This window comes from Aulonocara stuartgranti (genome assembly GCF_965226115.1).
Source record: "Aulonocara stuartgranti genome assembly, chromosome: 8".
Classification (NCBI taxonomy): Eukaryota; Metazoa; Chordata; class Actinopteri; order Cichliformes; family Cichlidae; genus Aulonocara; species Aulonocara stuartgranti.
Genome location: NC_138959.1, coordinates 25,630,740 through 25,654,495, shown reverse-complemented (window position 1 = coordinate 25,654,495; position 23,756 = coordinate 25,630,740). Strand labels below are relative to the sequence as shown.

At 40.6% G+C, this 23,756-nt stretch overlaps 1 protein-coding gene and 1 long non-coding RNA gene across 2 annotated transcripts; one reads left to right on the top strand and one right to left on the bottom strand.

The window, feature by feature from the left end:
- Positions 1-876: 876 nt before the first annotated feature.
- LOC309712347 (cerebellar degeneration-related protein 2-like) lies at positions 877-15,479 on the bottom strand. The gene is made up of 7 exons (XM_082543073.1): positions 15,000-15,479; positions 8,084-8,196; positions 6,419-6,567; positions 6,168-6,332; positions 5,839-6,046; positions 4,224-4,962; positions 877-1,499 (listed from the first exon to the last, which is right to left on the bottom strand). Exons 1-7 carry the CDS (start codon positions 15,076-15,078, stop codon positions 1,441-1,443), a joined length of 1,512 nt encoding a protein of 503 aa, XP_082399199.1. The 5' UTR covers positions 15,079-15,479; the 3' UTR covers positions 877-1,440.
- A 5,182-nt stretch (positions 15,480-20,661) lies between these two features.
- On the top strand, positions 20,662-23,553 carry LOC309712346. Its single transcript, XR_014278264.1, has 3 exons — positions 20,662-21,112; positions 21,368-21,447; positions 23,510-23,553. It is a non-coding gene; the product is annotated as an uncharacterized lncRNA (long non-coding RNA).
- Positions 23,554-23,756: the final 203 nt, after the last annotated feature.

Here is a 23,756-nt window from a genome sequence, read left to right as displayed (position 1 = left end):
CGTTTTATCAGTAGCTGTTGATGAGAAAACTTTCCCTGTACTCACAAAATGTGCTGAAGTCTTGTGGTTTTTTACTACTCCAATAATACATCAGCTAAAGTCACTTTAAAAAGTGGCACAGAGGTGGGAAACAACAAAGTACAAATACTTTGTTACTGTTTACTTTCTTCGTTAACTTTTCAGATACCTGTACTTTACTTAAGTAGTTATTTTTCTGACAACCTTTTACTTTAGCTCCCTATATTTTTAAACAAATACCTACACTTTATATATCTGACTTGTATATGGCCCACAATGCAAAATGAGTTTAACATCCCTGCCCATATCTGGTTTATGCAGTCAATTCTCTGGACAGGGGATAACCTAGCCTTCCTCTTACCAGCCATCACCTCAAACTCATCCTATGGTGTGCTGGAGTGTTCCCAACTCAGTATTGTGATAGAATTTCTCCAGCTTCCCCAGGGTCTCCTTCCAGTTTTGTATGACTGAAACACCTCACTTGGTGGAACGATCAGTAGACAATAGAGTTGGGCCTATAAATCCAAATATCAATGGTGTGGATCAATACAAGCGCGACAGGATCGATACTTTATTTCTATGCTTCTGAACGCTTCCTGGATGACCAAACTCTTCCTATCTTGTGGCCACTTCCATAGTCTTATTATTTCCGTCATAACCAACAGCTTGCAGCCACCAAAAAAGGAATGGAGATCAACTAATTTGTGTGACTGACATGACATTATCTCACCGGGTCAGGGAGAGAGGTTTGTGTGAGAGGAGACCTTAGGGTCTGATCCGCACATGCATAAACTATTTCTAGAGTCAGGAAGTGTTACTTACTCAGTTTAATTATACAACAAATACAAAGAGACTGAATGCATTATATAAATGCTTTATTAACAGGGTAAAGTAAGTCTTAGTTCAGTAATAATAGGAACTAATACCAGATTAGACTAAACATTAATGCAAATGTCTTATGAAGTAATAATGCACAAGTTTCAACTGGATAATAAAAGTAAAGCAAATTAAATAAATTTATTCTGACAGCATGTTATCAACATTCACATATCGGCACTAAAAATTAAAAAAAGAAAGAAAAAAGAAAAAATTAAAAATTCACACAAAAAAAAATCAAAATACAGGTACAGTTTGAATGTTACCCATCCTAAATATGAAAAGATGAGGCGTCAGACATTTTAAGTGCAATAGGTAAGTCATTACAGTACAGAAACCCCATGAACCTGGTAGAATAATAACAGGCTCTGGTTTGGCATTGCTAACACGTGTTCTCTCATTGCGCTTGGATCATTCGAAATGACACGAGCGCCGACCTCAAACGCACCACAGTTTGTTCACTAACTGTTTTCTGGGTTGCACACAAAATCCATTATCCACAGTGGGGTTTTTTCTCTTCCTAAAAACACACATGAGCCTCAAACACTAGTTTACGATCCCTCCGGTGTTAGCTGTGTCCATTTGTCCTCCACGACGCTGAAGAGCTGTGTATAAAATATATAACCGTAATAACATTCATTATAACAAAGGTTTACATATAGGAGGTTACCAAGAAAAAAGGCATAGTTATTGTATATTGTGAAAAAGGTGCAATATGTTGCAGGTTAGCTTTATAGTTTGGTAAGACTGCTAGGTGTTAGAAAAAGCCCTGGTTTGAAGCCTTATACCGGTTACACATCAGCTATTAAGTGTGAATGACTAACTATATAAAATCTACTTCCTCACAAACCTTCATGCCGTCTTCATTCAGTTGTCACCCCAGCAACCAGAAATCCTCATGCTTTATATTTACTGTATTCTGTATGAAAGCTCATAATGCCCAGGAAACAGTGAAAACAGCTATCTGCAGAGATTCTCCTTTTGCAACTCATCTCTAAGTCAGAAGCTTTGTAGTATTTACTGGGCCTATCACAGATCAGTCGGTATTAGCATTTTTGTTGTCAGATTTGTGCCAATATGCAAACTTTAAACAGAACATGGGTAGAAAAATATTACTGGGGTAATTTGGAAATGGTAGCGATGGGCTCTGAAGAAGCTCTCAGTACTGCCTGCAGCCAGGGTTGCCAGGTCTTTCATTTTCCTGCACGTACTTTTTAAGCACTGTTGCAAACAGCTGGTTGGGAACAGATATTCCTTATGAACCTCGACTTTAGCATTTTGGCTGTTGCTGTCTTGTTAGATATATAGTATTAATAATACTAGCACTTCAATCAACAAAGGAGGTGCACAAGCTGTTAGTAGAATTAATCAACAGCAAGTCATGCTATTTTTTATGAAAGGGAGACAGGTGAATCGGTGAAGATGCAAGGAGTTTTGAACGTAGAGGAGTTTAAATCATCCAAAGCAACAGAGTGCACAAGAGAGGAGAAGAAGAGAGTGCAGGGAAGGTGGAGTGAGTAGATTTGTGACAGGAAGATAACAGTAACAGTGAAAGCTGATAACAAAAAGACAGGCAGTGGAGCTGGAGGTAGCAGAGTTGAAGATACTGAGCTTTTATTTGGGTGACCAGGAGGGGACAGGATCAGAAGGGAGTGAATTAGAGGAAAAGCTCAGGTTTTAAGTGAGGTAAGGCTGATAAGGTTTGTACAGACAGAAAGGCGTAATAGTGGACAAAGGATGCTGAAGATGGAGCTGCCAGGTTGGAAAGGAGGAAGAGCACAGAGAATATTCATGGACGCAGTGACGGAGGACATGCAGATGGTTAGTGTGACAGAAGAGGGTGCTAGGGACAGGGTGAGAGATCGAGGCAGATGATCCACTGTGGCCGAAGAGCAGACCAAAATGGGTTTTAGTACCAAATTGTAAACGTGCATTTCCTCCAGAGGTGGGCATTTTTCCATCAGAGTTTAGGGGGACTGACTTGCTTTTGCAGCCTCAATTTTGGACCCTTCTGGCCCTTTTTGTTTTAATGTTTTATCACATACTAGAAACCCTGTCTGCAGTACCTGCACCGTGTTACGTTCAAATAAAATCTTAAACAAGTACTAGTTATATATATGCTGATCTATGCCATACAAACTGTGGATATATGCAATGTTGTCCAAATGGTTACTTAATCTTATCTTATATAAATGGATTTTGGCAGCTACCAGCTATGTTAGTGTCAGCTGGACAAAAGCCAGTGTGAAATGTATTGCTTGATAATTAATTTAAAAAAAACAAAAAGTGACCCCAACGTTTCGAACACTTTCAACGTAACTGTCATTTCACTAGTGCTCATCTCTGCTTTTGACCTGCTAGCAAGGCAACTGGCCAGCTATAGGTTTTGAGTGCACTCAGTAATGTAGAAGACTGAAAGATAAAGAATATAACCAGGTATAAAGATAATCATTTTACTACCTAGTATTAGCAACAATAATCCAGTATCAGTCAGTAATCTCTGTATTATATTCATTCACAACACTTTTGCTCCCCAAAACCCACAACTTGTTATGACAAGAGTCGGGTTAGTGTTTATGTTAAATGAGCGGTGGCTTAATAACATACAAACACAGCACTGGTATGGATCTTTTCATCACTTTCCCAAAATCTCAAACTATTGAAGGCGAAGCCCCGTAAACTTTCACTAAGCCAAAGTAAGGTCACACACAGGAAGGAGGAATCTCGTCCAGACAAAAATGCTTCACTAGAGTTAACGCGACTAGTGATATTAGTCAAAGTAGCACCTCCAGGTCACCCTTGACATCCTCGGCTTGTGAGGTGAGGAATCAATCTTTGTCTTATTATAATCACAGAAATGCTAGTTTAGTTCTCTATGTTAAAAGCAACACATGACAGACATTGATTTGTACTCGTGTTTCTCTCAGATATGCAGTTTTATTAGTTTTTGTGAAACTTTAGCTTTTGGTGTACTGGTCAGGCCCACAAGCTGTGTAATAGTGTTTTAAGTATAGTTAGTAAGGCAGTGAAGCCAGAACAGACTTTGGACCAGGCTGAAATTAAATTGTTTATGTTTTTATGCTTAAGTTCTCCATCTTTTACAGATTGATCGCATGCAAATCAGAAGGTTTCAGCTCTCGATCACAAGAGTCTGACGTGACCTCAGTCAACCTGAACCATAATTCAATTTAGTGGTTTTAAAAGTAGCACCCTCTATAAGAATGTTCGCACCGGGCACCTTCGCAACCTAACACTGAACAAGCAATGATGCCACCGTCTCTAGAGCCAGTCGGTGTAAATTTAGTGTTTACTAGATTTACCAGATTTACCAGGTTTGCTAGTTTTCGCAGCTTTGGTAGCTTTGATGTCCATCTTAGTCTTCTGGATACGAGAGAAGATCTCCTTAAAAAGGGCTTTGTACTCTGGAGTGTTCTGCCCCAGCCGCTTATCCACCGCCTCCACCTGTTTGCTGATGCTCTCGATGGCTTCAGGGGTGGACGGCGATTGGGTGGGAGTAGGGGGAGGTGCCACGATGGGGCCCATGGCACAGTCTTTCATAGACGGGTCCCTGGAGACGGGCCGGGAAGTCTGGACGCCGGCGTGACACAGGCTCTCTTCGTGTCGTCGACACTTCCCCAACAGCTCCTCGTACTTCTCCAGCAGGGCGTGGTACTGCTCATCCACCTCTCTTAGGATGGACATCCCTCTTTTCCTCACGCTATTGGCGTGCAGAGCGTAGCTGCCTCTCCTTCTGCCGGACGCATCCCGGGCCACGATGGCATTGAGCGCCGTGTCGCTGCAGCTTTTCCTCACAGGACTGGAATCAGGTAACGCCTCACCTCCAACACCTCCTCCACCTGCTGTCTCCTCCCTGACGCCTCCTCCCGTCTCCCCGACCTCCACTTCCAAAAAGGTGTCGGTCTCCGGGGTGATACTGAGGACAGTCTGGGTAAGAGCCACACCATCATCCTCACTGCTCAGGAGGAAAGTTCGAGCTCGGCGCAGCTGCTGCAGCTCCTGCAGCTCCACCTCCAGCTCCCGCACTCTCGCCTGGCATCTCTCAGCATCCTGTGAGCACAACCAGTTAGTTTTATTTCAAATAAAATTCATTACCCACACTCGATATAAAGACATAAATAGCACATCATAGGAAAATTCTCCTCCACTTAATTGTCTTTAATTTATAATCAACAAATCATCATTTTTGGATCAGTTGATCAAGTTACAAGGTAGTTTATTAAACTGCACACAGATCAGATTTAAAGAACATTTTACCCCTTTCCATAATCAATGACTATTTAGTCTGACAGATGCAGAAACTTTAGGCTGAAGTGGCTGGAAAAAAACAAGCCAGTGTGCTGAAGTGCAGAAACCTGCAGTTTTGCTAATGGCCACTTGAGGCCGCTCAAGCGAGCATGTACACATGGACTTCTACTTTAAAAAAACAAACAAAAAACCTTTCTTGCAGGAAAAATAAACATGCTCACCACTTGGTTATTTAAAAAAAAAAAAAAAAAAAAAAAAAAGCTGAGTGGCATCTTATTAATACTCTATTTATGAGCACCAATTATGTGGTATCAGCATCTGTGACGTACCTCAACAACATATACAGCTAGCTCACCAAGCCTCGCTGTTCACATGGTCACACTTTTGACCACATTTGAATAGAACAATATGATTATGATTAAGGCCATAATTCAAAACGACACTCCATTAGTCAGTAGTTTTCATTAGGGGTGATCAGCATTGAAGACATAATTAAATGTCATAACCAATGAAATCAAATGGACTCTGACAAATTAGCACTGTCCCTGCTAGCAGTTAGTTTCACTTTGGTGGAAAAAAAACAAAAACAAAAAACAACTTGCCGATATCTTTTCTGCTTGTATGTTTTCCTGTATCTTAACAGCCAAACATGCTTAGTGCATTATTTTTGCACCCCACCTGCACCCGTGTCTGCAGCCGGGAGAACTCCGATATCAGGAGGTTGCACTCCCTCTCCACCCCTTCCCTGCGACTCCTCTCGGCCCGGACAGCAGCTCTCAGAGCCGACACCGCTTCCCTCAGGTGCTGGTTTTCTTCTTCAAATGGCTGACGCTTGGCTTCCATAGTAAAACTTTCAGCCCTGCCCACTACAAACTCATCCTCATACCTGACAAAATAACAGATGAGACAAATATTTAGCAGTTTGATGCTGGCATGCAGTGTTTAAGTGTGACTTTCTATAACTACTTTCCTCTTCTTTCTCATTCTATGGAAGACAAAACAGGTACCTGGGTGCTGTGCAAAGCTCCCTCAGGCAAGGGAATGAGTGGATGGTCTTGCGTCGCTCTCTCTTCTCCCTCCTGACCCGCAGTTGCTCCATGGAGCGAAGTTGCTCCACCTGCCCTGACAGAGACTCCACCTGGTTCTGCAAAGTCTCAATAGTCCCCGTTAACCTGGTGCATAAGAGAGGGCAAAGATTTATAAATGAATGAAAGAAGGCCAAAAACATGGAAAAAGGAAAGCTCCCAGTCCCGTTCACCTCTCGATCTTTTGCTGCGAGGACTTGCTGTCCATCACCAGCGTGTGGTTGGTGCGTTCCAGCTCTCTGGCAGTCCCGTCCAGCTGCTCGTACACTTTGGCATGCTGCTCGTTCATGTCCCGAAGAACCTCCAGCTGCTTTGACAAGTACTGGAAACAAACGCATACACATATTTAGCGCAAATAAAAATGCACAACTTCAGGTAAAGTTCCAACAATCTCTTAGATCTCTGAAGCTAGAAGCTTTTAACGGTCACTTAAATTTGGCTTTCATTTACTTTTACAGCACATATGTAGGATTTATCACTGCAACCTAACTCCTGAGCCACTAAACACCTGCTGTACAGCTTCACACCATACTGCATGATATCATTCAGCAGATGGACTTCACCAGTTAGCAGAAAATTCCTTACTAAAGATAAGCGCATAAATAAGCACGTTGGGTGTTTCCACCCAATTTAATTTAATTCAAGAATTGTGCTAAAGCATTGTGTTACACAGAAGAAAATAGTCTACAGCAGTGTAACAAAGGGACAGTTCACAGGTCACCTCATCCAGCTCCATTAATAGAATAATAGAATAATAGAATAGCCCGTTATTTTCATTGTACATGCACACAGAAATTATGGGTGCCCTGTTCACCATAAGCTCAAACGTCATTCTGTTCTAAAATGCTCCATTTAAGGCTGGGTTTTAAATACTTTTGGCTCTTTGTCACTGAGAAGTGTGAGCACAAAGGCTCCACCCACCTGCTGTTCAAATACTCTCTGTACAAGGAGCAGCAAATAAATAACAAGCTGGCTTGAAGAAAACCAAAACGAAAGTTTGTTACAAACTCCGAACCAAGGATTTGCATCAAGGTCCAGTATAAGGTAATTTAATTAGATTAGATTCTGTTATTAGCCATGCAGAGCTACTTTACTAGAGTCTAGGAACAGGAATATGTGCACAGAAATGAAGAAAATAAGCCCTGTTTAAGATTAACCTTCAAAACAGAGAGAAGGCCTCCTGCCAAACATACTGTCTGGTGGTTCGACACAGAGGAATGTAACAGCGGAAGGCTGTGGAAAATGCAGAAGGAGAAACATGATCTCTCTTGTGTTTGGAAATGAAGCCTTTTAATGGATCCATTAGGACATTCTGATAATGAGAAATTACAATAGTCTAGCCAATGTGTACCAAATGCACAAAGTTGTTTTTTAGCATCACTCTGAGACAGGAAGTTCCTAATGTAGATAACTGTTTATATGAAAAACGACTGTCTTAAAAAAAAAAAAACTTTTTATGTACAATTAAAGGACAAAAATAGTTCAACCCAGTAGTACTGGACGCCGAGGTAATGCCATCCAGAGTAAGGTATCTGGCAAGACACCGTGTCCCCTTCGGACACGAGTAGAAACCAACAGGCTATCTGCACGTTAATGTCTTTAAGCAGACTCATGTGGCATAAGGAAAAAAGCTGGGTGTCATCTGCATTGTCACCTAATACTATTGCTGAGTACAGAGCCCTGTGGGACTCCATAACACATTTTTTGTATTGCAGAAGAATTCACTTGCAATTGCACTTCCTGTAACAATTCTGTTCACTGCTGTTACTAAGTGCCCTTGAGCTGGCAGTCCTGTGATATTAATTAATGTAATATTTGCATTGCTCTGTGGTCCACACCTCGATCTCTTGCACTTGCTCCTCATTGGTGATGTACATTTGCTGCAGAGAGTCCTCCAGCTCTTTGTTCCTCTCCAACAGAGTCTTTCCCAGCTCTGCTGCCAAGTGGAGATCTAGAAAAAGAAGCAGATGAAACATTTTTAAAGAGAAGGAGGCAGATTGAATGAGTGAAAGCAGAGAACAGGAAGGGAGAGGTGTGAAATGAACAGTGACAGTGGGGTGGGGGGTATCTCACAGAAGAAGACATAATGCAGCTGCACAATTTAGATGACTTCTGCCACATTTAACGCCGCACACAGCTCTATTTTAAGCAAGGTTATAACTACAATGATCCATCACATCGCCTTAGTCTGCCCTGGACCAATTCAATTATAGAGGGAAGACAGCGAGGCAGCGCTCCTCCCTGCAGCACGTCTCCCTCCAAGCCTCCTACTCTCCACTGACTGAATACGAAGGTCACAGATTGGAACCCAGATTATTTGGAGTGACACATCTGAGATTAAGAGGAGAATAGAGATTTCACTCGCTGGGATGCTGTCTTTTTCTTAGAGAGACCATTTACTCTGATTTTAGCACATTTTAGTGTTTTATTTATACGTCCCGGCTGCTAAAATACTCCAAATTAAGATGAGCAGCATCCACTTAAACCGTGCGCTGACTCAGCAGTACTGATGGCCTACATTACTGGCTCTGAGTCAGCAAAATGTGGCTTGCAGCCTCTCAGAAAGTGAAGGACTAAACAGCCAACAAAGTCATCCGTCATGCAGTCCAGCCTCTGGCTTAAGTAATGAATAGTTAGCAAATGGATCAATGCCAGGCCATAATACATCCAGGCAACTGATAACCTGCATCACTGCAACATTTTCCTATAGTTGCAAGCACATAAGCAGGAGTACACAGAGCTGTTCCCCCATTAGATCTGATATATACTCATCATATTTGTATGACTGGTGCAAAATACTTTATGATCATCTACTTCTTACACACTTTCTAAATGTATTGATTTGAGTTTGAGCTTTTTTATTTTCAGTAATTCTACATTACATTATTACATCTTTCCATCTGGATACTGTCGACAACCAGTCTAAATTGTATTTAAAGTTTAGTAGTTTGTGGTTTCATTTTAAGGGAGAGAGAATATGAACCACAAATCCAGAAAAAAACAAAACACATGACATAAAAGTCATAAATTGATTTGCATGTCATTGAAATGAAAGCAAAACACGACTTACTAACTGGTAAAGAAACCTAAAGATTTTATTTTTGATAGAATGAAAGTCTGGAAACTGGCTAGGCTCTTTAGCTACTCCTGTGTTGCTGTGGGGGTATAAAGATCCACCCAAGACCGTTCTGCATTGTTCTAGTTGAGGGAAGCAGTTTCTCAACCAGTATCTATAATACATGGCCTCTACCGTCGTCAATGTAGCGAAGTTGTCCTGTACCCTTAACAGGAAAACAGCCGCAAAGCATAATGTTTCCACCTCCGTGCAAACACTGTGTGTTGAGTTGATGCCAAAGAGTTTGATTTTGGTTTTGGTTGGGCTGAAGGTGACTGACTGTAATCTGTGTGCCACGTGGGCACAAAGCCAGTCTGTGGGAGCCAGATTTCTGCTGGTTTATAGGGAACCAAACTTATTTCAATGACATGCAAATCAATTTATACTTTTCATGCAAAGTGTTATTTCCTGATTTGTGGTTTATATTCTGTCTCTCTCCATCACCATGAAACTGCTATAAAAATTAGCACAATGTTACCCTAATTAGCACTTCTCTTATAAATATAAAGAAAACGAACCTGCATTTTTCAGAAGTTGTCTTGATGATGTGAAATACAGCCCAAATAAAACCAGACAACCCAAAAGTCTTTGTGTCTACAAGATGTCGAAGGGGATTTGGCTGATGGAGGGAGAGTTAGCGCTACACAGCCTAAAGCCTCAGTATCAACACAACAACAGAGGAAGAGGGGGAGGAGAGAAAAAGATGAGGAGGAAAACAAAGGAAGAGTAGAAGTGGGGAAGAGGGCCAATCGATGAAACTCACTGCACAAGACAACAACTTTGCAAGTTAATAGCTGTCATAGACAACTGTTTGCTCCAGACAGACCTGACATTGACCCACAGGTGACATCACTGAGACCGGAACACCGACACAATTACATCATGCATGAAGAAGCTATCCAGACAACCCATGCAGCCAGCTGCCAGAGTGTCAGTACTTCAGAGAAAAATAAAAGTTTATTTTTAAGAGTGTGTGAATGCATCTGCAGTCGAATCCATGCATTCAGTACAGCACGTAGTGATGTCTTCCACAGGCTGATTTTTGGTTAGGTGTGTATCACCCACGACTCACTGGAATGTGGAAAATAAGACTTCTGGTTCCTCTTTTCTAGTGTTTCAGACTAAATTTGTAACAGAAAATGCACTAGAAACATTCACCAGACAGAAGAACTACACCATAGTGCTTATCCGGGCTGTAATACTGACTGCAATGATGCATACTACATGGCAAAGTAGCAATTTATAAAAACATCCTGGGATATTGCTCTCTACTCCTGAGTGATGTAAACAGTTATGATGTAACAGGAGTGCTTAGAGAGCTCTCTCATCAGATGTATGCAAGCAAACAGCCCCCCCCCCAGTCTCAGCTGGTAGAGCCACTTATTAGTTTCTTGGTCATCGGCCAGGAGAGGCTCAGGCTAACACACAATAAACCCAAACAAAGAAGCAACAAAGAAGCATCCCAATTACACGTCTGCATCCTTCCTGCTTTCTCCTCCTTTAAGAGTCGAAAGCTGAGACGTGACATCATGAGTAGTTTGTACAGTTACAGGCCTAGTTTAACACCTGCCACATCCAAACACACACTCAGACTTTCAGTTTGTTTTCACTTAAGGTTACCCTTCATTTTTTTTGTTCTTTTCACTCATATAGCACTTTTTGTTCTTTTCTCTATTTAATCTATTCAACCAGTATATACTGCTCATTATGAAAGTCACTTAAATATGAATCATGTTTATTTCTCCAGTTGGATAAAGAGTTGGGGAAATTAAATCTCTGTCAAGATAATCCCACAACGCTTCAGTAATGCTGAGGTCCAGGCAAGACTCAGGTGTGTTTTTTCCATCCAAGTATGCTTTTACTAGAGTTTTTGTCATGCTGAGAAATGATGCCATTTTATAGTGGTTCAAAAGCTGACTGTACTTTTTCACAATGCCATTGATTTTCATCCCCAACACCACTCGCTCAAATACAGCCCCATGATGCAACTATCATATTTTAAAATATGCACCTCTCATAAACATCGGATTATAAGATGAAAACAGGTTCAGCCACTTCTCTTAGCTTCACCGCCAATATAGACACATACACACTCATTTTCATATCTTAGTGAGGACATCTAGCTGAGATAATGCTTTCCTTAGCCACTTACCCTAACCATCAAAAATGAATCCCTAACCCTCAGCCTAAACCTAACCATAACCTAATAAGAAACCTGACACTAAAACAACATTTTTAGGCTCAAAAATGACTTCAAAATCATGGGAACAGGCATTTTGGGACTGTTGGTCCTCACAAGTATAGTAGTACAGCAATGTTCTGTCCTGAAAAAGACGTCTAAACATGCACACACAAGCCAGCAACCTCCAGGAACGACTGCCAAACAGTCTGAAAATATACATTTTTTTCCATGATATGACTGTATCATGGTCAGTATAGCTCTTGAGCAATCTGCGTGTGAGCTCATGTGAGAAACCCTAAAAGGATGAGGAAGCTTTTTTGCAGCTCAGCTAAAAAAGTAAACAAATGTGATAAAGCAGGGTTGGCTTGAAGGCAGGCCTACATTGTGGCTGAGAAGGTTACCATATGAACTGACAGTGATCCTTGGTCAAAGACGGTAATGGCAAAAACAGGCAAAGACTACTATTACACAGTTTTAAACTCTTTTAGCAATTCTTATTAAAAACTACTAAAAAGAAAAATATCCTAATTTCATCCACCCACTCTCCCACCCAGCTACCAGGTAAGGAGCGGGGTACACTCTGGGCAGGTCTCTGGTGCAGAAAGAAATCCTCATTTATCCACATTTTAGCCAACACTTCTGTGGGGAAAATCATCCCAAAGAACATCAACTTACAGTGATTCCTGCATGACAACAAGGTAATACGATGAGAGTGGTGTGCCTATCCAAAGGACTCGATGCACCTAGAAATGCCACACGACTGAAGATGAACTGGGGCAGTCAGCACTTTGTAGCCCAGCACTGTTCAGAGAGGACTGACATCCTCTCTGCTCCATCAAACTCAGATCTCTCTGAGACACAGCTCGTTTCTCTGGCTCCAGCCATTTTGACTTTCCGCTCTCACACTGTCGCTCTGATTTGCCTCGTCTTTCTTCTAATTTCACTCTCTTCTTCCTCACCATCTCCCAAAATAAAGCCAATTAAAGACCCGTTTTAACCCTCGGTTTCCTTAATGTGTGACACTTGGTGCACAGGAAACAAGTTAGCTTATCAATCGATGACATCATGATGGTAAGTGTGTTTGTTTGTGCGTCCATTGGTGTTTCTAGTCAGGTAAAATCACAGCATCAGCACCATTTAGCCTTAGGCAGGGGAAATGTAGCTTAGCATTATAATTAGATGAGCAGGGAGCAGGTGATTGAGAGATTATACACGACAGGAAATGAGCTAAGTGGTACAGAGAATGTGAAGACTCACAGCTGTGGATAAGTCCTAAAAACATAATTATACAAGTCCCTGAATGATCAGGTTCAGACTGGTTTCAAACTGGCTCATGAATATCTGCAGATGTTCCATTCATCAATAAATAGACTGTGTGACTTCATTCAAAATGTAATTTCCTGAGTCACCGACATTTAAAAGCTCCCTGGAAATGGAATATAAAAAGCTGCCGTCATTCAGATGTAGACCAGCTGATACAGGATCCATCTGCTACAACATCAGCTGCAATTTGTATGAACACTGAAATCGATTTGAAAGGCTTAGTAAATGTTTATTGTATCTTCAGCTCGTCGGGCTTTACTAATTTTTTGTCATATATACAGTGTTATAATAGGAAATCCTCATATTAAACATGGCAAATTTTTCAAATAATAAAGTCAGTGTATGTACAAGCTTCAGATTGGATGCTAAATGCACCAGTGTTTTCTCCTCTTGGCACTGTATGATGTCAGTAACAGAGGATATTCCTATTATGGTCATCCGAGGCACACAGCTCCACCCACCAGCAGTTCAGACTTTATGTTTACAATGGGCAGCCAATCAGGAGAGAGTTGGCCAAACTAAACAGCAACAATAATTTCAGGGACTTCACCAAGGAATAAAATAAAAATTTAGAGCTGGAAATGAGGACATTAGGTGTTCTTTAAATATAGCAACACTGACAGTCGAGTCCCTTGTGTTGTTACTGGGCGGAGGTTATGGTGTTAATGGAAAGACACGAGTTAATTAGCAAGCTTTGAACTGGAAGGTTATTGAGATTTTTCCTTCACAAAAGCTAGTTCAATCAGAATAATGTTGGCAAACTGCAATTCTTTTTTTTTTTTTTCATTTATTTATTTTACAGAAAAATGTTTTTTTATCTCTTTTTTTTTTTTTTATCTTATTTTATCATCACTAGTCACTGGTAACTAGAGCTGGCCATCACTAGACATCCCACGATATGATATTATCATAGCCCCTTATTCGCCATATGAAAATATTTCGATTTTTTTGTCCTTAAAATTAAACTTTGTCAATACATTTTTTTATCCAGTAAGATAAAGCTATCTCACATCAGATAACCATCTCAACACTGTCACAAAAACCTGCCATAAATGTCACCATAACATGCGGTTAGTCTGCTATCAGTCTGGCATCAGTTTGTAGTTTAATGGTTAGCAATTGCATGCTAGCTGATAATACAGCCATTAACAGTGGTAAATCATTGAAAAATCACATTGCTGTTCATGTAGATGGAAACAGCTATCTAACTATTACATTTCTGCTCAGTAACCTTCCTGTTCTTGAGGAATATAACAGAATACAACCAGCTGGCAGCCTGCTGAGTTGTACTCATTGACTAAGACTCATGCAGACTGATGGCAACATGTTGGCAATCTGTCTGCATTTTTAATTAGACAGAAATCAGCCTTTGACAACCTCACTGAGAACGATTGCAGTCAGTCCGAGTCAGACTGCAACTGTTTGCAGAAAGGTTTCAAATACCTTGCAATCAAACGGGTCCTGCTCTCTGCAGCCATTTAGTCGCCATCTATTAACTTGCTCCAAATTAGGAGCTAATTTTCTCAAGCTAAGTGTTTCTAGTGTTGGGTTACCTCAGGGTGGTGGTGCATGTCCCAAAGTATTTGAATTTCTGTAATAAAATATTGATATTTGGTTTTCCTTGTTTTTAACTATACTGTATCGATATTTCCTCTCAAACTCTACTGATAACCGCAACATAGAGGACATTCCTGATGTCAAAATATAATAAAAATAATTGTGATGCAGAGGTTAAAAAATTTAATGGCTCAGCTATATTTTAGAATGGGGATCCCTCACACAAAGCATTTAATAAATCAATACAAAACAGGTGGAAAAATATTTTAAACACATCGACCCAGAATTGCAACATCGGTGCCTAAAAATATGCGCTTTAGTTCGATTAGGACAAAGGCCCTGCTTGGCATGCTTTCAAAGCATTGTTGTCAAAGAAGCGCGCTCCTTGGGAACTCCTTCGCTGTTTTTATTGATCGCGCTGAAGCAGAGCAAGCAAACGGCTCCAAATGACTTCTCTGTCGTATCTCACGACAACAGAGTCTTTGTTCGAAGAGGCCGGCTGAGCGGCCGGTGCCAGAAGCTGACAGAAACAAGGGATGCTGCGGGCAGGATAGGATAGGATGGTGACTTGTCTTACCCTGCTCCAGGTCCTGCTGGTCGTACCATGGCTCTTCCTCTTCGGTTATGAATTCCTCCATTCTCCCTGAGCTTAGCATGGGTTTCCCCGCGGCTCTGTCCGGACAATAGACGTCCTGCAGGAAAGGATCCTCCAGAAGACAGCGGTGGCTCCTAGAAGCCGGAGCTCTTTTCAGCGCTGTGTTGTGCCTCGACGTGTTTCCTCTTTCCTTCCTCTCCTCCGCGTTTCCTCGGTCACTCCCACTGCCCCCCTCTCATCCCCCCCACCACCACCACGCACCGGCTCATCCCGGTGCTCTGACCTGCCGCCTCTGCAGGCTGCGCCGCTTCAGGAGCCTACAGACGTGGCAGAGAATAACGGCACTTCCTTTGCCGCTGTTAGCGCCAGCATGCTCACGACGCCTTCACGTACCGCTCGTAACACCCGATTATCTCCACTCGTCCAGCTTTTGTTCAAGTGCGCCCTCTACATTGATGTCAAAAGACAGGTCAAGACATGCCGTCCATAATTTAAGCTCATTAACTGCAAGCGCAACTACTGCGGGGTGACAAATTAAAGGAAAAATGTTTACCCTACACCTAGTCATTTGTTGACGTGATTTGGGTCTACTTGTTCGTTTTAGAGAAGGGAATTTTACATTGTGGGCCACATACAGCCCAATTTCTGTGTAAAGAAGTTTAACTACACATTTAATCCCTGAGATGTCTTAATATATGAAAAAAAGTGCTATTTCAGCAGTACGTCTTGGTTTTTCTGCATTGCTGTGGCCGTAAAATGAAATGGAATAAAAATAAATTGTAAAAAATAAATGTGTACACTTACAGAAAAAATTCTGTTGCTTATGTCTTGATATTCTAATGGACTCAATTCTTTATTTGTTAGGCCTGGGTATCATCTAGAATGTAAAACTGTGAAATTTTGACTTAAGTGAGGAATTTTGTGTCTCATCTCATCTCACAGGCAATATCATTAAAAGTCATCTCACTGTGTTGCACTATATATGTTGCATGCTATCTGCACCACTAGAGGGCGAGCTGGTGTTTCATGCTTGTCATAACAACATCCTGGATCTTTCTTACAGTCCTGTGGGGGGGAAACAGCAACACAAGACCGTTTACTTTGTAATGTTTTGTATATCAGGACAGAGACTGAAAAAGTCATATAGAAAACGATTCCTTTATATTACTGCTAAAGATGGATTTTCAAGCTATTGAATCATGAGGTGTGCTCACCTTTTCACACACAGCTTTGGTTAAATAAATAATGGAATAGCATGTCATGCACTGTTGTTTATTAGAGGTTGAATCTACCCAACTAAGACCTACTGAGGACCATTCAAGGGAGGGACAACTTTGCATTTGGTGTGATAAGAGCCTGATGATCATGTCCGGTAAAATGGATGGCACATTATTTATTTCTTAGCCATTAGAGACTGAGAAACAGGAAGAGGAGCCCCAAAACTAGACCAACATTGCCCCAAACACACCAAGAGACTTCACTCTCTTGTATCCACAGTGACTCTCCTGCCGGCCAGGTGTAATGGTTGTAAAGACAAATGAAGAATGCATGGTCTGACATACAGAGATTCCTTCATTTGTAAGAGAGACCTATATGGACTCCTCTGCACCTTTGAGCTTGTCCATTTTCACTGATTAAAGCTGTAACACTAATGAAACAGGATTGGGATTTACATGTTGGTCATTTTTAATGATGATATGTCAAATGTATAGCATGCGCTTTCATTGACGTCAATTCACTCAAGCGCTTCAAATCCACTGACATAACTCACCCACGTGTGTATTTGTATAACAGTGACATCTACAGCCCTGACGTGACACTGGAGCTACAGATGGACGCCAGACTGGGTCTGGTCTCCCAGTCAGAGGAGCCATTTTCACGCTTTCTGACACTGTGACAGCCTGCTGTGAGCTGGAGGGTCCTCTGAGGAATGTGACTAAGTAACTCAGCTGGGCAAGCAGTTCTCATGCATACACGAATACTTGGGCTATCTATACGAGCTGTTGTTGAGGTGACTAAAATGGGACATTTTCTGGGTACACGAGGGTTAGATTTGACCTCTAGCCCCTTTGGTGACTGTTGCACTATGACAATGTGTAACATAAGGCTTCACAGAGGAGTCATCATCCTCCACAGTTGAATCTCTTTATTGCACACATTTATGAAGAGCTGCCAAACTCTGGCTACACACAACAGTTTTGATTTAAAACAGACCTCTGCTCTGAATTCTGAGCAGCTTTGTGTTGGATGAAAACAGAGGGAAAATAACCAGTTTTGCAATTCAAATAGATGTTTTGTGTGCTGAAAGCAGTGTGTTATTTACCCCCATACATACATATGTATTATCAGCCCGACTATGGAGTTAATGGACAAGCTTTTTGAGCAGTTGGTGAACAACAAAAAAAGGCATCATGGCCGGTTTTGCATGATTTATAAAGTGATTAAGACTATCACAACTCTGCTGCTCACACCAAATGATTTATTTTTCCATTCAGTCGCACAACATTTTCACATGTTCACTCATCTCACACTTCTTCTCACCCACAAGCCTTCTCTTCCTTTACCAGACATGCACAAAAATCTATTGTGTGGCACAAAACCACACAACTAAAAACTGCAGCACAGCCCTATTGTGCCTTCTACACGAGTCTCTTTAAAAAATGTTTAGTGTGTTATGATCGATCGACTAACACACACTGCAAAAAAACTTTAGGCAAGTCATAACAAAAGTTTGAGCAGAAAAAGGGGAAGGAGTTGGAGTTAATGCAATCCAAGAGATAAAAAAACAAAAACAAAACAGAAACTATTAAACTGAAAAAGCTGGTTTTAGACTAAAACTGACAACATACACATGCATACCTTGGTTCCACAATACTAGATCAGTCAGAATTAACTGAATGAATTTGAAATAGAAGTGGCTTCAAAGCTTTTTACCAATTGGTTTCCTATTTTTGTCCCCAAGTAGCTGCATTGCATTAATCTCTGAAGCACTACTGATGACTGGTGTGGTCTTATGCATGCTAAAAACTAATACAAGTAGTTATATACTAAAAAACCCAGACTAAACAAAGCTGAGGAAATATGCAGTAGTACAGGGAAGTTTTTAGTTTGCCTTTCTTTTGAAACATTCAATACATGCTGTTCCTGATGTCACAGCCCAACTAGAAGGCGAAGACAAGACGAGGTGGTAATTTAGAAAAAGACCATTTATTTACACGAAACATAAACTAAAGGAATATGTGTGTATCAGTCAGCAGTGTAAAGCATGCACTGAGGAGTGGCAGAGTATGAGGAATGCAGGATAAAACCAAAAACACATGCTGTTGTTGAGCTAGTCTGAGTCTGGGAGACACGGAGCGAGAAGAGGAAGAGAGCTTTAATGAGCCCAGGTAGCACGTTCAGCTAATTACACTCCAATTATCTCCTGCAGAACAAAGCACAGCACAAAAAAAGAGAAACACCTAGTGCCTAATCATTACCAAATGTAGGTTTAATAACTGCAGCAAACAAAAAACAAGATGACCAAAGATAGTTTTATATTCGAACAGTGAATTGTTGGAAATTGAGGACAAGTTTGAGGTTTTATGTGCTTCTTAACATCGCCCTGCAGTTCTCTGAATTAGACTGGCAAGAGTGATGTTCGTATAAATAAATCTGTGCATGAATGCATTTTTCCATGCGTGCTTTAAATTGTTATTCTAAAAAAGTATGACCACAGTCGGTGATTTTTACCAGCCTTCCTCACCTGTACGGTCCAATCCATGCGTTTCCTTTCACCGCATGACGTTCAGTACTGACAGTGATGTCCAGTTTTGAACTAATAAACCCAAAGATTCCAGGAACAGGATAACAAGCTACCTTGTGTCAGTGAATGTTTGATTTAATGGAAACAAGAGCAAATCCCTGGTGTACTAAACATATGATGTCAGCACAATGTTTAGGAGTGATGCAGAAAAGGCTCGGTTTAAATGACACAAACGCTGAGCCAGCCAGGTCTCAGAACCACTCAAGCCTAAAAACTAAATCAGTATTAATGACATCCCCACAATCAATCTTCCACAGTATCTGTAAAGGAGATGATTATATTAAAGAGTCCTTTAACTGAATGAGTTACTCACAGCCAGGAGGGAGATACTGAATAAAAAAATAAAAAAATAAATATTTAGATGTGTCACATTTATCATACAGCATTTAAAGCTGTTGTAACTTATTTACAGTAACAGTGAAAGAGATAAACAAACAGTTGGAATTTAAGCATTTCAGCATGCAAAGTTAGCAGCTTCAGAGCATAGTGGAATGTGTAGCTGACCCCTTACCAAAAGACAGCTGAAAGGCAACATTAGTCTCCTGTTCCAAAGGAAAAACCAGAAACACAGCTTCACCTGTGCTTGATGCGAAAATCACATCAAGCCGATTTTTAAGTAATTTAAACTCCAGTGCTGTAGGTCCAATTCCAGCTGCAGATACAAATCTCCTTTGGGGTTGCATCAAGAAGCTTATCCGGTGTAAAACTCCAAATGAAACATGTGGCACCCTCATGGCAAGGGAGGAATTAAAATGGTATCAATACTGCGTATACTTCAAAAAGTACCTCAAATATGAAGTCAAAATTGTTCCTTAAAGTACTTTACAATGATGAACTCGAGGCATTCAAACAAAATGATCATTAAAAAATATCAAATAAACCAGGTAATTTAAGTATTTTAATGGATATAGTTGATGTCCTAAGAGAAATCTTCAATCACACTATTCCTAAAGACCACAACAATAATCCTTCTAATTGCACTGCCATAAGACTTTGATGGAAAGGCTTTAATCTGCAACAAATCCTATTAGCAAATGCCCCAAGGCCGACTTTAACTAAGTGTAAGTTCTATGAAAAATACAAAATGCATTAGATGCAATCTGTGGTTCATGCACTGTTTTTCATATGCAGTATATCCCTCTGTGCTTTGTGAAACAAAAGCAGCGATCTGATCAAGATGCATTATCTGAGGCTTGACGTTCGAGGCAAATTAACAGTCTTCAGTTTCAGGAACTCTGCGCTGCGTTCTGGTAAACTTTTAGGAAATGACTAACAGTCATTTATGGATGAATAAGCGTAACTTGGAATGTCCACATATCCTCTAATGCAATTCCCTGTAACGACATTCACCAAAGCTCCACAACCAGTTTGTTTCTCTAAACAAACTAGAGAACACATCCTAGCCAGGCGGACTGGTCAGAAAATAAACAGAAAAACAGAAGAAATGGCCTGATTGTTCCTTCTTTCGGAGAGACCTTCCAGTGAAGAACACCCCACCTCTGATCCGGGAGAAACTCCCAGGGCGGATATCAGCCGCACCTCAAGTCATGAGTTTTCTCTTTTTTTCACTTAAGTGAATCAACAGCAAACGCAAAACAAAAAACAAAGAAAAACACGCTGGTAATAGCTAAGATGGCAGGACACAAGAAGGATGGACACACACACCACACACACAAACACACACACCACCCCCTGCTTCTTTTAGAAGCAGCCTCGTCTCCAGGGTGACTGAAGACAAAAAAGAGGCCTTGGCACAGCTGGTCTGTAGCGACAGAGAGACAGAGAGGGAGGAGGAGGAGGAAAAAACAGTGAATGAGTGTTCAGATGTACAGACAGGATAGAGGGTGAGGGGGAGAGAGACACAGCGAAAGCAGGGAAAGAGTTGATTTGGAAACTAGTTGGAGGAGGGAGAAGGGAGGGGAAAGAGTGAGGAGGTACGCAAACTCTCTGAGAAAAGCAGGAGAAAGTGAACACTCTCACAGGAGGAACAGTTGTGGTCATAAAAAAGAAACGGCTGCTGATCTGCTCAAAGAGTCATATTACGTCCAAACATCCAGTGCTGCTCTCTCTCTCTCTCAGTCTGAACTGAAGCAGGCTAATTAGATGAAGAGCAGAAGACCTGCAGGCACCACAAACTAACTTATGAGAAGAGAGAAAGAAGAGGGGGAGGGAGAAAACAAGCAGGAGTAAAAGTCAGTGAAACGTTCTGGGGACTGTTTACTTCTGCCTTTGGCTCTGCTGTCAGAGAAGAGTTACCAAGTGGAAGTAGTGGCACACATTTGCTAAAGAGGTAAGAGCTTTTTCTTGTCTTTGCACATGTCAGCTTTTACTGTGCTTTATGCCAAGTTTATACAGACTAACATTTGAAGGCCACACTTACTGTACTTGTCATTCTCAAATGGAAATGCTTAAGTGCTGTAAAGTAAAGAAAACAGGTACTAAATAAGCAAACTTGTCTACATGAAGCCCAAAGAAGGTGATTTCTTTGATTTCTGTTACATGTTTTACTCTCGTTTGCGCCTTGCCAAACATAATGTGAGCGCAGCGGAAGGACAAAGACAAGAGGTTGCAGTGTGAAGAGGGTCAGCAGCAGAGGCCTCACATTCTTCAGCCTCACTCCAGCAGGTGCTTGGAATCAGCTGGAGGAGCTGCTATAAACAAAAAGAATATACACATATATTCGCCCAGGGTAAAAGTATCTGTATTTAGGCACTTATGATGAAATAATGCAGTGTTTGGGGGTATTAAGTGTTAAAAGCACACTCTGTCATGTGGAACTGACTGTCAAAAACAAATATAACAGGAAATCCGTTATGAACTGCAGACTGATGTTTCATGACTAAAGCAACAGAACATGTCAAGTATGACAACCACAAAAAAAAAAAGAAGAAAAAACTATAGTACTTCCTGATCTGATAAAGAATAAGAGTCGGTAGAAATTCTGAATAATCACATAGTTTTACTTAGAGTTACGCACACATTAAACTAAACAGATTTAATAGATTAGTACAGTACAGCATATGTGTGTATGCATCACTAATAAACAACAAGTAAGGCTTTAATATGCTTTAAGCTTTAATATGTACAGTTTGCAGATCACCGTCATCAGTTTTGACGGTAGATGTGGTGTTCCACAGGGTTCTGCATTGGATCAAAAATTCATTATTTAGTATATTAATGATATAAGTGCAGTGTCTAATATATGAAATGGTTGAAAATGACATGTTAAATCTGCATAGGTACTGAATTTGTTTATGCCAATGAAAAAAGGGGATATTAGTATATTAAATATATCTAAAATCACTGTGTACACCACTACGTGGTTGTACAGTTACTGAAAGACCATTCTAAATCAGTAGTTAATTAGTCATCCTTGGAAATGAACATACACCGAGATATATGGTGTAATACACAACACAAAGACAGAAAAGCATCAGAGCAAACAGTTGAAACTAAAAGAAACAACACGGATATACAAAACATTGCATCCATACATAAAATAGTCAAATGGTAAAATAGATAAATTGATAAATCCAGTAATCCATGACAAACTTTTTTTTAAACATTTTTGTGACTATGTTGCCTAGCAACAAACAGCAGGGCGTCTTGGGTATCGTACTTTTAATGTTATATTTAATAGCTGGATATTAGCTGTTCAACTAAATCAAAAACAGTGTTTTAAATGTTTTTACTTGGAGAGTGTCCCAGTGTAACCAGTGTCAGTTTTATACACCAGTCCTGCTGCGCTTCAGCAAGATCAGTTAACTGCTAGTTAGCATTATATATATATAGCATTACATTAGCTTGGTAGGCGAAAAAACTAGCATTAGCTAAACTTACTCAATGCAAGTCTCTTAAATATGGGTGAGGGTTAAGACAAAGACAAAAAAAAAAGTAAAAAATAATTTCGTAAACTTAATCAAAACAACTAAATTAGAGAGTTTGGCCAATCAAAAAGTAAATGTAAATCTTTTTTTTTTTTTAACTGTTTTGCTTTTTTACATTAAAAAATGCTAGCTTTACAACAAAAATGGATAAAGCCGGAAGAACGCCTTTTGTTTCTAGATTTATCACAATTTATTTATTTAACAACTATTTTAACATTATATGAAAATCCAGGGCTTTGAAATTACTATGTGACGTGTTTTGGCACTGTGTTAAAGAGACTGGACTCAATCAGTACAGACTTGGTTCCACACAGGTTAGTCGGCAGGTTTTTTTTAGTTCATTCAGAATTTGTCTTCAGTGTCCTGTCGTGTTCCTGTGCCCTTATCGCCTCTGCAGCTTCTCCCACACACAGCTGCTCCAGTGCTGATGACAGGCCTCAGTTTTGAAATGCCAGGCCTGAAATAGTTAGCCTTGTTTATAATTAAACTGCACACGCAGGAAGGTTTCTCCTGTCTGTGGATACAAACGCACCAGGCCTGACACAAGCCTCGCACACAGTCTGTTCACAAACACGTATAGCCTAGACATGTGGTCTGCCAAATCTCACTACACATACAGTAGACTAATTAGTGGTGCTGATATATAATGAGTGAGTACTTGGAAAGCATAGAGGATTTAGAGATTGAAAGAATTAAAAAAAAATCAGGCTTGAGGTGTAATTGCAGGGTGGAAGAGTAAAATCGGAGCAGTCCAGGGTGGAGCTGAACTTTTTTTTTTTTTTCTTCATTTCTACATTTAGAGCTCTACTGAGGCCTTTTTCTTTTGGAAAATCATTCATATCATTTTTTCAACTCCTGCACCCAGAAGTCAGCATGGACCAGCAGCTGCAAGATATTTTTCGCAGGGTGTGGACCAAACTACAGGCTCTCCCAGAAGCAACTCCAGTGGAAGTGGGAGCCTTTGCCGTCCTCCTCCTCTTTATTGGTGAGTTTTAAGCACTGATCCATCATTCAAAATATGCCACACAAGGCGAAATTAGTGGGACA

Bases quoted from the DNA above. Each gene is read 5' to 3' on its own strand.
- LOC309712347 (XM_082543073.1), bottom strand. From the start codon at position 15,078: ATGCTAAGCTCAGGGAGAATGGAGGAATTCATAACCGAAGAGGAAGAG. The intron at 6,333-6,418 runs GTGAACGGGACT...CTTATGCACCAG, and splicing joins TCGCAGCAAAAGATCGAGAG to GTTAACGGGGACTATTGAGA. The intron at 6,047-6,167 runs GTACCTGTTTTG...TTATTTTGTCAG, and splicing joins GAGCTTTGCACAGCACCCAG to GTATGAGGATGAGTTTGTAG.